This window comes from Petaurus breviceps, unplaced genomic scaffold, assembly GCF_028583685.1.
Source record: "Petaurus breviceps papuanus isolate PSGF00001 unplaced genomic scaffold, PetGlider_PUasm1.0 188, whole genome shotgun sequence".
In the NCBI taxonomy this organism is placed as follows: Eukaryota; Metazoa; Chordata; class Mammalia; order Diprotodontia; family Petauridae; genus Petaurus; species Petaurus breviceps.
Genome location: NW_027185804.1, coordinates 41,104,775 through 41,118,900, shown reverse-complemented (window position 1 = coordinate 41,118,900; position 14,126 = coordinate 41,104,775). Strand labels below are relative to the sequence as shown.

Below are 14,126 nucleotides of genomic sequence, written 5' to 3'. Positions count from 1 at the left end.
AGGCATTTTGTGCAAAATGTGTTAATAGCTCATTTCTAAAGTAAATATATTTAGAGCTCATTTGATCCTCTGGATGAAAGTTAAACACCTCATTAAGGGCTCTTAAATTGCTATATTTTCTAATTATGGAAAAAAATGCATTCAATGTGGGAGAATGTGCCCTCTGGGGAATGTTTCCTATAAATTGGAAGAAGAGAGCTTGCCTCTAAGCTGCTATACTTAAAACTTATAATATCAGAGCTGGAGAAGAACTTAAGATACTTAACTCTAGAGCCAGAGGGTAGCTTTAAACATGGAATGTTAGATCTACAAGGACTTAAAAATTCATGTGATTCAATATCCCTGTTAAAAAAAGACTGTCTGTGAATGAAAGTGACTTGCCTATCTTGAATTGACAGATTCTGCAATGAAATGTACTATACAAAATGGAAGGAAAAAATGTCACTTTGATGGTAGAATTTATTCTCCTTGGATTTTCTGATCTTCCCAACTTACAAGGGTTTCTTTTTGGAGCTTTCTTAATCATCTATTTGAGTATCCTGTTAGCAAATGGTCTCATTTTTATAATAACCAAAACAGAAGCATCTCTCCAAACACCTATGTATTATTTCCTTGGAAATTTTTCTTTCTTAGAAATATGTTATGCATTGGTCACTATTCCCAGAATGCTGACAGACCTCTGGACGCACAATGGGAATATTTCTCTGTGGGCCTGTGCTACACAACTTTGCCTTTTTCTCATTCTTGGAGTCACAGAATGTTTCCTTCTGGCTGTGATGGCATATGACCGTTATGTGGCCATCTGTAAGCCTCTATACTATTTTCTCATCATGAAACACCATGTATGTGTTAGACTTGTGATTGGTTCCTGGATCCTTGGAATCCCAGCTGTGATAGGACTGACATACCAGATTTTCTCTATGCCCTTTTGTGATTCTACAAAGCTCAATCATGTTTTTTGCAATGTTTACCCAGTCCTTCAGGTGGCTTGTGGAGACACATCTATGAATGAACTTTCTGTCTATGCACATGTTGGACTTTTTGGTATGATTCTCTTCATATTAATACTCAATTCCTATATCAGAATCATCACTACTATCATGAAGTTGCCATCAGCCACAGGAAGGTCTAAAGCTTTCTCAACATGTTCCTCCCACCTCATAGTTGTCAGTCTATTCTTTGTAACTGCGATCATGACACATTTGCAAACAAAAGCCAGCCATTCAGCAACAATCGAGAGGGTACTCTCTCTTTTGTATACAACTATGACCCCATTAGTTAACCCCATTATCTACAGTCTGAGGAATAAAGATGTCATAGTGGCTTTGAGAAAATTATTACCTTCATGAATAGGATGATAAAGTGAATAGTTGAACTTAGTAAGCCACATTTCCTTTTTGCTTTTTGCATTACCTACAGAAATCTACTTTTTACCTTCCAAAGCTCTGTCATTTTTAGTAAAAGTATGAAGAATATTTTTTCCTATTGCTAGCATAATTGAAATTGTGTCTATATTTCAACAGAGGTCAAATATATTCTTTATTTAAAGTTCTGACTCCAGGTAATTGATGTCACTCAATATGAGTTAGAAAAACAATGTTATTACCTGAATAATCCACAAGAAAATCAATTATGATTTGCAACCTCTTCAAAACGGAGGCTATCTGGAGATAATTATTACAGAAACCATACAATTGCTTAAAATCATTGACTTTATATTGATAGACACTATTTAAAAATTTAAGAACTTGTTTTATATTTTAAATGATTGTTAGTTTTAACTGTCACCCTCAATTCTTGTAGCATGCATTGTATTACTATGGTCTCCTTAAATTTGTAATCAATAATTTGAAAGCCAGCCAGAGAGATGAAAAAGTGGGGGACTGAATTTTGCTTGTTCTTTTAGAATAACAGGGAATTTGGTGTATTTTCATCACTTCCATTTACCAGGATGGAAAATCATAACTGCTAGGTTTGGCTTAGCATCTTCACAATTTTCTGTCCTTCCTCTTGAATAGTATAAATTATTGACAAGTATCAATAACACAATGCCTGATTAAATTATGAGCTTCATTCAGGAAAGACTTATAGTGAGGGTCTGTCCTCTAATAGATGCTAAATTTAAAAATCTCCTTAAGGATACCTCCCTTAAACTTTGGAGATTCATATGAGAGTATATAATTTTTCAAGCACATCTGGACTGTTTGACTTTTACATGCTTAAGTTGTCAAAATGAAAGAGTAACAGCTAAAGATGTTCCTGAAGGAAGGTGTCTTTACAAGCCCAAGCCCCATCTTTTCTCATGGACATTATCATATTTCTTATTCATCCAGAATATGCATTTATTATGTTTCTTTCTGTCCTCCCTTCCTCCCTCTCACACTTCATCCCTCCCCTTTTCCTTTCTCTTCATCTCTTCTCTTTTCTTCTTTCTTCTTTCCTTCCTTTCTCCTTCCTTCCTTCTTTTCTCCTTCCTTCACCTTTGGAAGAGAAGTAGGTAGGAGGGAAAGAATATAAATTTCGTAATTAAAATTAAAATAATAAAACATAGATAAATTGCTATGGTGCAAAAAAAGATTTTATTCTCTTTCTTGGTTTACACATGACCATGTCAAATCATAGCATAGTTCAATATATTATATCTGGATTTTTTTTGCCCCAATGAACTAGTATCTATTATTCATACTTCCCCCCTCATGTTTTACTGGGAGTTTCATTTTACAGACAGACATTAAATCTTTACATCTCCCCTAAGGAATTTTTCCACAGTTGTTTTTCAAGTTCTAGTCTTCAGATATTTTATTTTTGAAATCTTTGTCATTATTTATGTTGTTTGTACCACTTTTGTTTCATACGTCAGTGAGAACCTCCTTCATTTTAATGACTACTTTCTTAACCTACTGAGTTGTCTTTCTAAAACCTACTATGTATCACATCGTCTGTACTTGTCCACACTTTTGAATTAGCATTCATTCTAGCTTGACACACCCCTAACTCCCTAAATTGTAATCCTAGTCTTTGCTGCCTCCTCTGACTCATATGATTAGCAACTTGTTTGGACACGCTCCTTACTATCCCACTGCCACTTTCAGGCAATTTTTCTAATCATTCTCTGCTACTCCCAGAAGAAAACAAACAACAAAAATAGCTCTCCTTTTTTTGTGTTTTTCCCAGTCTGTTTCTGTCATTTACTGCTTATTCTTTTGGCTGAGGCATTACTGCCAATATTACTAACCCAGACATTCTCACTAAATTTATCAGTACTTGTGAACATCCTTAAACTATTTATTTTTTCCTCCTCTTTATATTATTCTATTATAGGACAAGATAATATCCAAAATAGGACAAAAATTGATGAGAAATCAGAGCTCTCAATTTAGAATTAACAAAGACAAACAGCAGGATGTAATGTTTAAGTACACAATAAATAATCTCTCCAAAGGAGTAGAGATTTATACACCAAGAAATCAAAACACCCAGTGACTAAAACAGTACAAAATGGGATGGAAACCACATTATAATTGGAAATGGATGCTGTAAATTTAAAAGTACATATTAGCACCCAACAAAAATATAGGAAAAGATCCTTGCCTTGACTCATTTACATCAATAAGGAGAGGGAAGCCTACAATAGTAGAATATTGAATATTATTTCAGATTTTCCATTGCATTGATTAAATGTTTTTTTTTCTTCTATCTGGCTATGCATGTCTGTTTACGTATTTTGTTTGTCTGCTTGTCTCTTTCTGTCTTTCTGTCTCTCTCTCTCTCCCTTTTCCCCATTTAAGGTTCTTTCATTAAAAAGAATGGCTCTCTGAGATGGGGCTTAGGAAAGATGCCAAGAGAAATACAAGTAATAAAAGAATAACAAAGAACAGTAAGACATGTTTTTTTTCAAATATTATCTCATAAATGAACTACTTAACTTGTTGAATGATATCGAATGTGTCACGTAACATGTTTTGTTCCTCACTTCCCTCATCTATAAGATGCTATTGTTGAATCTGATGACCTTAAAGTAACTATTTGCTCCTAGATGTACCACTTCATGATCCACTTGAATCCTAAATAAAGCAAATTCTTCACTCTTGTATGGTGGTTACAACATTTTTTGGTATAATTATCCAGGATACAATCAATTGAGTGATTGCTTCAAACAAAACTGAATTATACGGTATTTTGATGTGGGTAGAGGAAGAAGACATTCTTTCTGTATGGAAGCTCATTTCTTCAGACTGGAATTGAATATAGTATATGATCTTATTTACATATATATCTAGTATTACCTTTCCTTATACTTCAATGCCAGTTATACTGGTATTCCAAATATCTCTCTCATCATCTCATTTATTGTGCCAAGATTAACCTGCTGACATTGCTTTGGAATTTAAAGCCAGAAGGGAATATAGTACTAATCTAGTATATATCCCACCCATTCTTTGTCTTGACTCACTTCTAGTTTCAGAAAGACACAGACTAAGGGCAAAAAGACTATTAACTTCTCTGAGATGATAAAAGTAATAAGGAAAGCTGGATTTCAAATTGTCTTCTGAAACTTGATCAAATCATTTTTACCATAGCATCCATCTTTTTGGCTAGATATAAAAACCCCATCACAGAACCCCATGCTTAATCCAATGGGAAAAAGATCACAGTGTATTAAAAGGCATTATGGGTAGTTAACATTAAAAGAATCACTCAATATTACTTTTACCAACACTGGCAAATAGCGTGGATATAAAAAGTTAGATAGACTTTAAAGAATGCTTTACTCACAACAATTCTCTGAGACAGGGGATACAGGAACCATACTCAACATTTTATAGGGAAGAAAACAATTTTAATGAGGTGTTTTGATTTACCAATCAATGAAGTGCTGTTAAATGGCAGAGAAAAGGATGCAAGCCTGGTACTCTGACTTTAAACCCAGAGTTCTCTCCACTCTCTCATTCTGCCTCATTACTATGTGCTAACTGCACTGGACTTAGAAAAGTAGATAGCTAATTAAAAATTAACAAGTGACCTGGGGAGAAGGGTTATTCCCATAGAAGACAGTATGGCAGGACTTCTTTCTATTTAAAAAGTCTGACTGCTTTGAGCTCAGAGGCTATATTTGATGAGAATATTGGTCCCTATTACATGATCCAGCTATATTATTCCTGCAGGTATTTTTAGTGGAAAGACCAATGATGCTGAACTTGGAACTCAGGTGATGGACTTAGGAGTTATAGGAACTGGGTTCAGGTATCTTCTCTGATTTCTACTATCTGTATATTTCAGATACATTGTTTAAAATTACCCTAGGCAGTTTATTATGTTTCACATATATAAAATGAAGTGGTTAGAGTGAATTATCTTGGTGTCCCACTCCAATCAACTCTAAATTTATGATCTCAGGAGCAAGAGAGGTTATACCCAAAAGTGGGAAGAGAGTTGAGCTCATATTACAGAAAACATTGAGTATCCAATTTCACTGAGGACACTTAGCAGCAGGGCAAGGTTGAACAAATCATTTAGCATTCAGGAGCTTCAGATTTCTCATATTCCAAATGATGGAGATAATAATTAATGTGGTACTTATGTCACAGAGTTTTTGCAATTCTAATAATCAAATGTATATACAGGATACCACCAGCTAAAACATTGTGTTAATGTTTACATTCTTGACAATGCATTCATCAAAGAAATGAGGATCTGAATCTGATTTCCCCCTCATGCCAGAAAGGTTAGGGAGGCCTTTCAATGGTTCATTTACTCTGGCTTTAGGAGTGATTGATTCTCTAGATGATTGTAAGGCAGCATAGAATAGGGAAAGAAATTTCACTCTGGAATCATAAGATCTGGGTTCAAATCCTCCTCTTAACCTTATCTACGTGAAGTGTGGCAAGCTATTTAACTTCCTTGTATCTTAGTTTCTTGACCTATAAAACAAATGGGTTATTCTAGATGACTTTTTACGTTGCTTGAATTCTGCTCCATGATTTCTAGTTTCAGCATTTGCTCTTACTCATCTGAGCCTTCTCAGGAACCAAGATTAAGTAAATAGAATGGTGACATTGACGTAAATTTTCAATAGAAATCTCATCTCCAAGATGGCATATAACACTTGTTAGTTTTAGATATGAATAATAACCATCTCAAACGAGAATCTAGCAAGTGTAGTGACTTGCAAATCATAGCGTCTTTCCCCAATGCAAAGGATTGTTATCTTACTATTCACATTGATAAGAGCTCATAGTTAATAATCAAATGCAATATACTGGGAAATCCATAATAGGTACAAAAACGAAAAGGCCATATATTATTTAAATAATTTTTCTTTTGATGTGACTGGATAAAATATCAATTAAAATTAAATTGATCTACATTAAACTCAGAAATATTTCATTCTTTAAATCTGTCATTGCCTGGAAGAGGAAATTAACACCACATTAATTACTATATCTTTCTTTTAAAAAATATTTCAGTGGAAGGATCCCAAGCTTGCTACTGATACAGCCAGAAGGATAGGATAAGACATGAAAGGTTTAAGAGTAAGGACCATCTCTATTAAGATGCCAAAAAGAAAAAAAAAAGTATTAGGAAATAAATCCAAAGTATTTTTACTTGTGGCTTAGAGTCTCTAGGTAAAGTTCATTTTCATTGAAATCAATTACCTTTGAAAATTACAGTAAAAAGCGTAGAGAAGTGCCTTGGACATGAATTCTCCTTCCATGTTGACCTCTGCCAATAATGTTGAGCAAACACGCACACACACACACACACACACACACACACACACACACTTCCTGAATATATACAACTTCTGTCATGCAAAAAATAATCCATACAATTAATGTTATATGGGAATTATGATTATTTTAACTTTTATATATGTCTTTCACAAATATTTCCAGAAATAACTTTCCTGCTAGGTCTGATTTGATCAAAACTTGTCACAAAGTAAAAAAGTTAAGCAAAATTGATGAAAAAGTAATATTATATACAACACACCTACCTCTCTACTGAGAAAATGGAAGTATGTTAAATGTGTTTTACAGAGTCTTCAAGACAATTAATGGTTGTGCTTGATTGTTTTCTATCTCCTTAAATTGGCATTACCCTGTTCGTCTTTTTGAGTTTCTAATATTCCCTTTTTGTTTAATCAAAGTATGGTATTTACATTCTGTTTTTATGTGGGTTCCAAATTTTGAATAATAAAAAAAACTACTATAAGTCTTATAGTGCATTTTGGACCTTTATTTATGACTGACATCCTGCATGTATTTGCTCTGTTTGAGGAAACATGTGATGCAAATCCCAATCCCAAACAAAGCAACAAGCATGAAATAAGAATACGTCTCTTTGCCAAATTAGAACAATGAATAAATCTTAATAAAGTTTGTGAGGTAGATGTTTTATATATATATATATATACAAAATATTTATTTTATTATTACTATGTATTTATTATATTATGTTTATTTTTATATTAGTATATTATTATATTGTAATTATCATTAATATTATATATATAAAACACGAAGAGACAGGATAAGAAAATTGAAATACCTTACACATAGTCATATATCAAGTAAATGGAAGAGGCAGGATATGAACCTATATATATATATATATATATATTTGCTTTTTGGAGGGGGAAGGCAGGGCAATTGGGGTCAAGTGACTAGCCCAAAGTCACCAGGCTAGTTTTTGTGTTAAGTGTCTGAGGTCTAATTTGAACTCAGGTCCTCCTGACTCCAGGCCCAGGGCTCTATTCACCACACCATTTAGTCACCTCAAAGCCATATATTATTGACTTAAGTTATAGCTTTCTACTGATTTTTTTTGTTTGTTCTTCTTTTTGTTTAGTTTTTATTTATGTTTTCTTTTTCAGCTCTGCTGGGCAAAGTAAAAATCAAGGATTGGATAAGATTCAGTTAAGGTGAGGAATTGCTCAATATAATGACAGATTTGGCAGACAATCAATTCATATTTTACTTCTGTTTTCTCTGCTAAAGATAATTATGTATGACCTGTAAAAGAAAAAATATATTTATGCAAATAATATGTGCTACCTATTATAAGTAAAGAAGAAAATAAGAAAAACACTTCGCTCTTCTTGGGTTCAAGTCACTTGGAACAGGTGAACTACATCCCCTGGAACTGGGAAAATTGCTGTCATGTTTGGTTGCTGATGGGGTATTATAACCATTGGGAAAATGAAAATGACATACCATGGTTGGAGAAGGGGTAAAGATTGTTCTGAACTTTCAAGCATAAAGAAAATGAATTCTTTGAACTATGGGCACAAGTATTTGACTTGGATTCCTATTAACTCCCTATAAAACAACATTAAATAAACAGTTAGGAAATAGTGAATAGTAAATATCTAGAAAAGGAAAATATGGTTGCAAAGATTCAGCATGACTTCATCAAAACAAGGTTGTAAGACAACTTAATTTCCTTCTTTATTATTGATTTATTTATTTAAGATGATCGGGGTTAAGTAACTTGCTCAAGGTTACACGGCCAGTTATTTCTGGGTGTGGTGCTGAGTATCTGAGCCCAGATTTGATCCCCTGGTCATCCTGACACTGGAGCTGGTGCTGTTACTCGCTGTGCTACCTGGCCGCCCCAAATGATAAGCAGCATTTTTTTTTTCTTTTTGGAGGGCAGTTGGGGTTAAGTGACTTGCCCAATGAATTTCCTTCTTTAAATATATATTAAACTGATATTAGGAGGATGTTGTAGATACAATTTAACTAGATTTTATAAAGGTAATTTTAATACTATTTGATAAACCTTCAAGCTTCTTGAATGTGAGTGTGTGAGCATGTGGTTGTGTGTGTGTGGGTGTGGGTGTGTGTGGGTATGTGTGGGGGGTGGGTGTGTGAAATATTTGTGTATGTGAAAACCAATGACAAAAGAAATTAGTAATAAAATTCTAAATATGTGGAATCAAAAATTGTGCTCTAGGTATTTAAGCAATGGAGAGATTAGTTTAAGCTGTGGTGGTTGAAGAAAGGGACATGTAGAGAGGAAATGTGAAGTGAGAAAGGTAGAATTTTGAGAAGCTGAGAACAGTAGGGAAATTTGTCCAGCCAGAAATCCCATCATCCTATAACATAAAGTTGAAAAGCCCAAAGCTTATAAAGGTAATGACTAATCAGCCAAGTACAATTATCCTTTTTTCATTACAATTCTTCTCATCACAGTTTTTTTTTTATATAACAAGTCAGAATAAGAAATAAAATGGGAATTTGTGGGGAGTTTTACAAAAGTCACAGACAGAACATGAAGGCCAGCAGATAACACAGAAAAAGTTTAGAAATGCATACATGCATAAATATATATGTATTGCATTAGATAATATTAACTCAAATTTTACAATATGGTACTATAAAAAAAATGAAAGAAAAAGAAAAAAAAATCAGACTTCTCTGGTACAAAGGGAAGTTGAAAAAAATTTACACAGATTTCATGGATCATGAGGAAGTCACGGCCCAAAAAATAGCTGTAATTACTTTCCCAATTTATCTAGAGCTACTCTTTACAAAAAGAGACAGTGGCTCATTGGATAGAGCCTTGGGTCTGGGATTCAGGATAATCTCAGTTTAATTCTAGCCTCAGATACTTCCTAGCTGTATGACCCTGAGCAAGTCCAAAATGAATAAACTGAAACCACTAGAGAAGGAAACATCAAAGCACTCTAATATCATTGCCAAGAAAACCCCAAATGTAGTTACAAAAGGTCAGACATGACGGAAAATGACTGACCAACACCAACTCTTTATAAGCTTAATAGATTGTATTTTTTTAATGAATTAGCAGTAAGCATGCTATTTCACTCTTGTAGAAATTTTTTAAGTTTGGGCTAATTGTAAACTTTATTATGTTTGGTTTTTTTTTTTCTCCATTAAGCTAATGTTCTCCAATCATAGTCACTAAATTTTTACTTTAAAGTGAAGGTATAGTACATATTATGTATCACTGAAATTAATAATGAAACTTTAAACTTAGAACATGAAATGCTAAAGTTGGGTAGGAGTTTAAAGCCTACACCATAGAATATCATAGTTAAATATGACCTAGGCCTGAGTGTCAGAGATCGTTAGGTGTTTAAAACATAAACCATAAGATAAAAAACATAACTTATGAGTAATGTAACTGAACATCTTAATTTTGCAGAGTAGGAAGAGACAGTCCTTACAATGTGAAGTAAAATGTCTATACTGAATTATGTATTTTCAGAGAAGAAATCCATGGAATGGCAGAAGCAAATCTCAGCCATGTGAAGGAATTTATTCTTTTGGGATTCTCTGACTTACCCAATCTCCAAAATATTTTGTTTGGTATTTTCTTATATATTTACATAAATATCCTGATTGGAAATGGCCTCATTATTGTAATTACAAAAATTGATGCAGCTCTACAAACCCCCATGTATTTTTTCCTCGGCAATTTTGCCTTCTTGGAAATCTGCTACACATCAGTCACTCTTCCTAGAATGCTTTCAGACCTTTGGACTCATAACAAAAATATTTCTTTTCTGGCCTGTGCTGCTCAACTTTGCTTCTTTCTTATTTTGGTGGTTACTGAGAGTCTTCTTCTGGCTGTGATGGCATATGATCGTTATGTAGCCATCTGTAAGCCACTCTATTATACTCTTATTATGAACCACAAGGTCTGTGTCCAGCTAGTGGTAGCCTCCTGGATCACTGGGTTGCCCATCCTGATAGGGCAGACATTCCAGGTCTTCTCATTACCGTTCTGTAATTCTAATATACTTAATCACATTTTCTGTGACATGCCACCATTAATAAAGCTAGCCTGTGGGGACACATCTTGGAATGAAGTCTTGCTGTATGGAGTGGTTGTTTTATTTGGTTTCATTCCCTTTCTGTTGATACTTTACTCCTATGTCAGAATCTTCATTACAATCCAAAAGCTTCCATCTGTAGTAGGAAGATCCAAAGCTTTCTCTACTTGTTCCTCCCACCTCATGGTTGTAGGGCTATTTTATGGATCTGGTATTATTGCGTATGTACAACCCAAGACCAGGTATGTGACAGGAATAGAAAAAATGCTTTCTCTTTTCTATACCATTATAACCCCCATGTTTAACCCCCTGATTTACAGTCTTAGGAATAAGGATGTCATTGAGGCAATGAAAAAATTATTTTCTAAATGAATGGGGTCATGAAGAAATGAGATAAAATTACCTATCAATATTTTCTATACGCTAGTTTAAAAATTTATTAGTGGAGCTGCTCTCTGTTTTATTGCTTTCTGCCTTTGAAATTGGCATCATTTTCACTATCTCAACTCCAGTGGATATCTGTTATCATTCCTGGCATGAATAAAACAGTTCTTATGTGTCATTAAAGAACAAAATTATTTTATGCTTTAAACAATAATATTAAGTATTTATCTCTCCCATGAAAGTGAAATTACAAACTGAGATAATTATATATTATCTAAATTATATCTAAATAAATATATTATCTAAATATATTAGACTAACATCATGGAATATCAGAAAAATGCAAAGAAAACGCAGACCGTTTTGAGACTCTATCTTAACATTGCCAAGCAGATCTTTAACGTTAATGAGATGTGATTTAAAAAAAAAATCATCATATGTTTTGTGAAATTTCAGGTCCCCCCCTCCTGAATTTCAGTAAAAATAATAGAATTTTACTTTAACTTTGGGATGTTTTTTTTTCTTCTGAGCTTTCCATAATCCTTAAACTGAAATATAGCATGTCTGGCTCTTTGGACACAAGACATAACTTAAAAAAAATATTTAGGTAGTTTGAAGTAATAATATCAACTAAAAAAATCACAAGAAGGAATAGACATTGTTGAGGGGATTAATATTAAGTTTTGATGGTTTTTATTTGAAACTTACAACATTTAATTTTTTTCATCTTTACCCCTAAATTACATGCAGTTATGTTACCTTAGGTAAGTTACTAAAGTCTGGGCCTCAGTGAGGATATGTAGCTAATGTTTTTCATATCATTCTGTTTCCAAAGGAACTAGTTAGTGGAAAGTGGCATTTTCCATGTCAAAATATATGTCACGCAGATTTCCAAATAACTAGTGAAGGAATTCAAGAGTGACCTTGGAAATGGAATTTCAGGTCATTCTTTGAATGTTCTTTTCATAACTCCCAGATGGGGTTTGTCTCATTAGGAGTTATATAACCTATGTATTTTTCTGTCACCAAGTGTAGGAAAATATATTAATTGCATGAATATTCTGTTTAATCTGAAACTTATTGACCACCTTGGTCCTATACAGAAGGTACAATTTTAAGTTGAAAATTTTGTTGTAAATTAATTCATCTTAAAAAGACATTTTGTTCATTTGAATTTAAAGTTGGTTATTGCTTTGTTAAGTAAAAAAAAAGTAAACAAAATTCATTGGTTATAAAAAATAGATTTTCAAGAAAAATCTTCAATTTTTGTTTTGGATTGTTAGCATCTGACATCTATCCATGAATTATCTTTGATATTGCCTAGTGGTTTTCCTTCATTTTTGGAGAGGAACAAAAATGACATCACTTTGCTAGAATCAAGTTTCAGTGTCCAACTGTGGCTGATTACACCAATATGAGCTCAGAATGCCCTACCACAGGTCAGGCACAAAGAGTCCATGTGAATGTTTGGGGTGGATATTCTAAATTTGCCCATGCTGCATTTCCTTTGAGCTGTTTCAATTGTGCTTTGCTCATAGAGCAAAGCACTGTCTCTGATGTGTTAATGCCATGCTGAGCAGTCCTGTGTCAGTGTCTCCCATGTTACACAATCAATTCCAAAGCTCTTGAGAGAGACCTTGAGAGTGTCTTTGTATTGTTTCTTCTGACCACTATGCAAATAGTTGCCCTATGTGAGTTCTCCATTAAACAGTCTTTTTTTGGCAAAAAAATGTATGGTTTTTATTTGAACAATGTGGCCATCAGAACGGAGTTGCACTCTCTGAAGCAGAGTTTGAATGCTTGGCAGTTTAGTTCAAGTAAGGACCTCCGTGTCTGGTACCTTATTCTGCCAGGTGATGTTCAGAATCTTCTTAGACAGTTCTAATGGAAGCAATTCAGTTTCCTGGCATGGCACTGGTAGACTGTCTAGGTTTCACAGGCATACAGTCTAATGCCTGTTCTGTCTCATACTTTCCTTTGGAGTCTCCCAAATACTGAGCTAGCTCCAGAAATGTGTGTATCAACCTCATTATCGATGTACATATCCTTGGAAAGCACACACAAACAGCCACAGCATCCAAAACTTCTCCATTTACTGTAACCGATGGCTCCAAGGATGGATGGTGTGGTGGTGGATGATGGAGCACCTGTGTTTTCTTGTTGTTAATTGTTAGGTCAAAATTAGCCCAAGCAGCAGAGAATTGTTACATGTCAGCTTCAGAGGCTTCACTGAGTGCACAGTGATCTACAAACAGAAAATCATGCACCCACATTCCCTCTACTTTGGTCTTGGCTGGTAGCCTTTTTAAGTGCAAGAATTTACCATCAATACAGTAACTGAGCTTGATTCTGTGTTCATCTTCATTGAAATCATTTGACAACGTGGCTGAAAATATTATACTAAAAATCATGGGAGCAAGCACACAGCCCTACTTCACTTCACTGGTGAGTGGGAAAACACAATAGCATTGTCCATTATCCAGAGCTTGGGGCAGCATGCCATCATGAAATTGATGTATAATGCTGATAGTCAATATCAAATGACCTCACTATATACTTTATTACAAGGAAGTTATGCACCATGAGGTGATTACCAGAACTATGATTTTTCATGTTAAAATTTTTTGGCCTCACCTTTATTAATTTTTGGAGTGTAATTTATTGTAAATGTTGTGCATATTGTTCTCATGATTCTTCATTCCTTGCTTTGGATTATTTCATGCAAGTCTATCTACCCTGGTTTCTACATGTCCTATGTCATCTTTCCTAAAAATTGGCACTAATATTCCAGCATATTCATATGCCACAATTTGTAAGTAATCCTGCAAGTGATGGATATTCCCCTTCTTTTCTCTTTCTTTCTTCCCCCCTTCCTCACTTATACTTCTGGATAGTCTCTGTTTTTTATTGTTGCTTCCCAAAAGCTAATTGTCTTTGACAG

At 34.2% G+C, this 14,126-nt stretch overlaps 2 protein-coding genes across 2 annotated transcripts; both read left to right on the top strand.

The window, feature by feature from the left end:
• Positions 1–422: 422 nt before the first annotated feature.
• On the top strand, positions 423–1,349 carry LOC138163556 (olfactory receptor 10AG1-like). Its single transcript, XM_069091004.1, has one exon. The coding sequence runs from the start codon at positions 426–428 to the stop codon at positions 1,347–1,349; it is 924 nt and encodes a 307-aa protein (XP_068947105.1). The 5' UTR covers positions 423–425.
• Positions 1,350–10,249: 8,900 nt separating this feature from the next.
• LOC138163555 (olfactory receptor 10AG1-like) lies at positions 10,250–11,173 on the top strand. Its single transcript, XM_069091003.1, has one exon. It carries the CDS (start codon positions 10,250–10,252, stop codon positions 11,171–11,173), a length of 924 nt encoding a protein of 307 aa, XP_068947104.1.
• Positions 11,174–14,126: the final 2,953 nt, after the last annotated feature.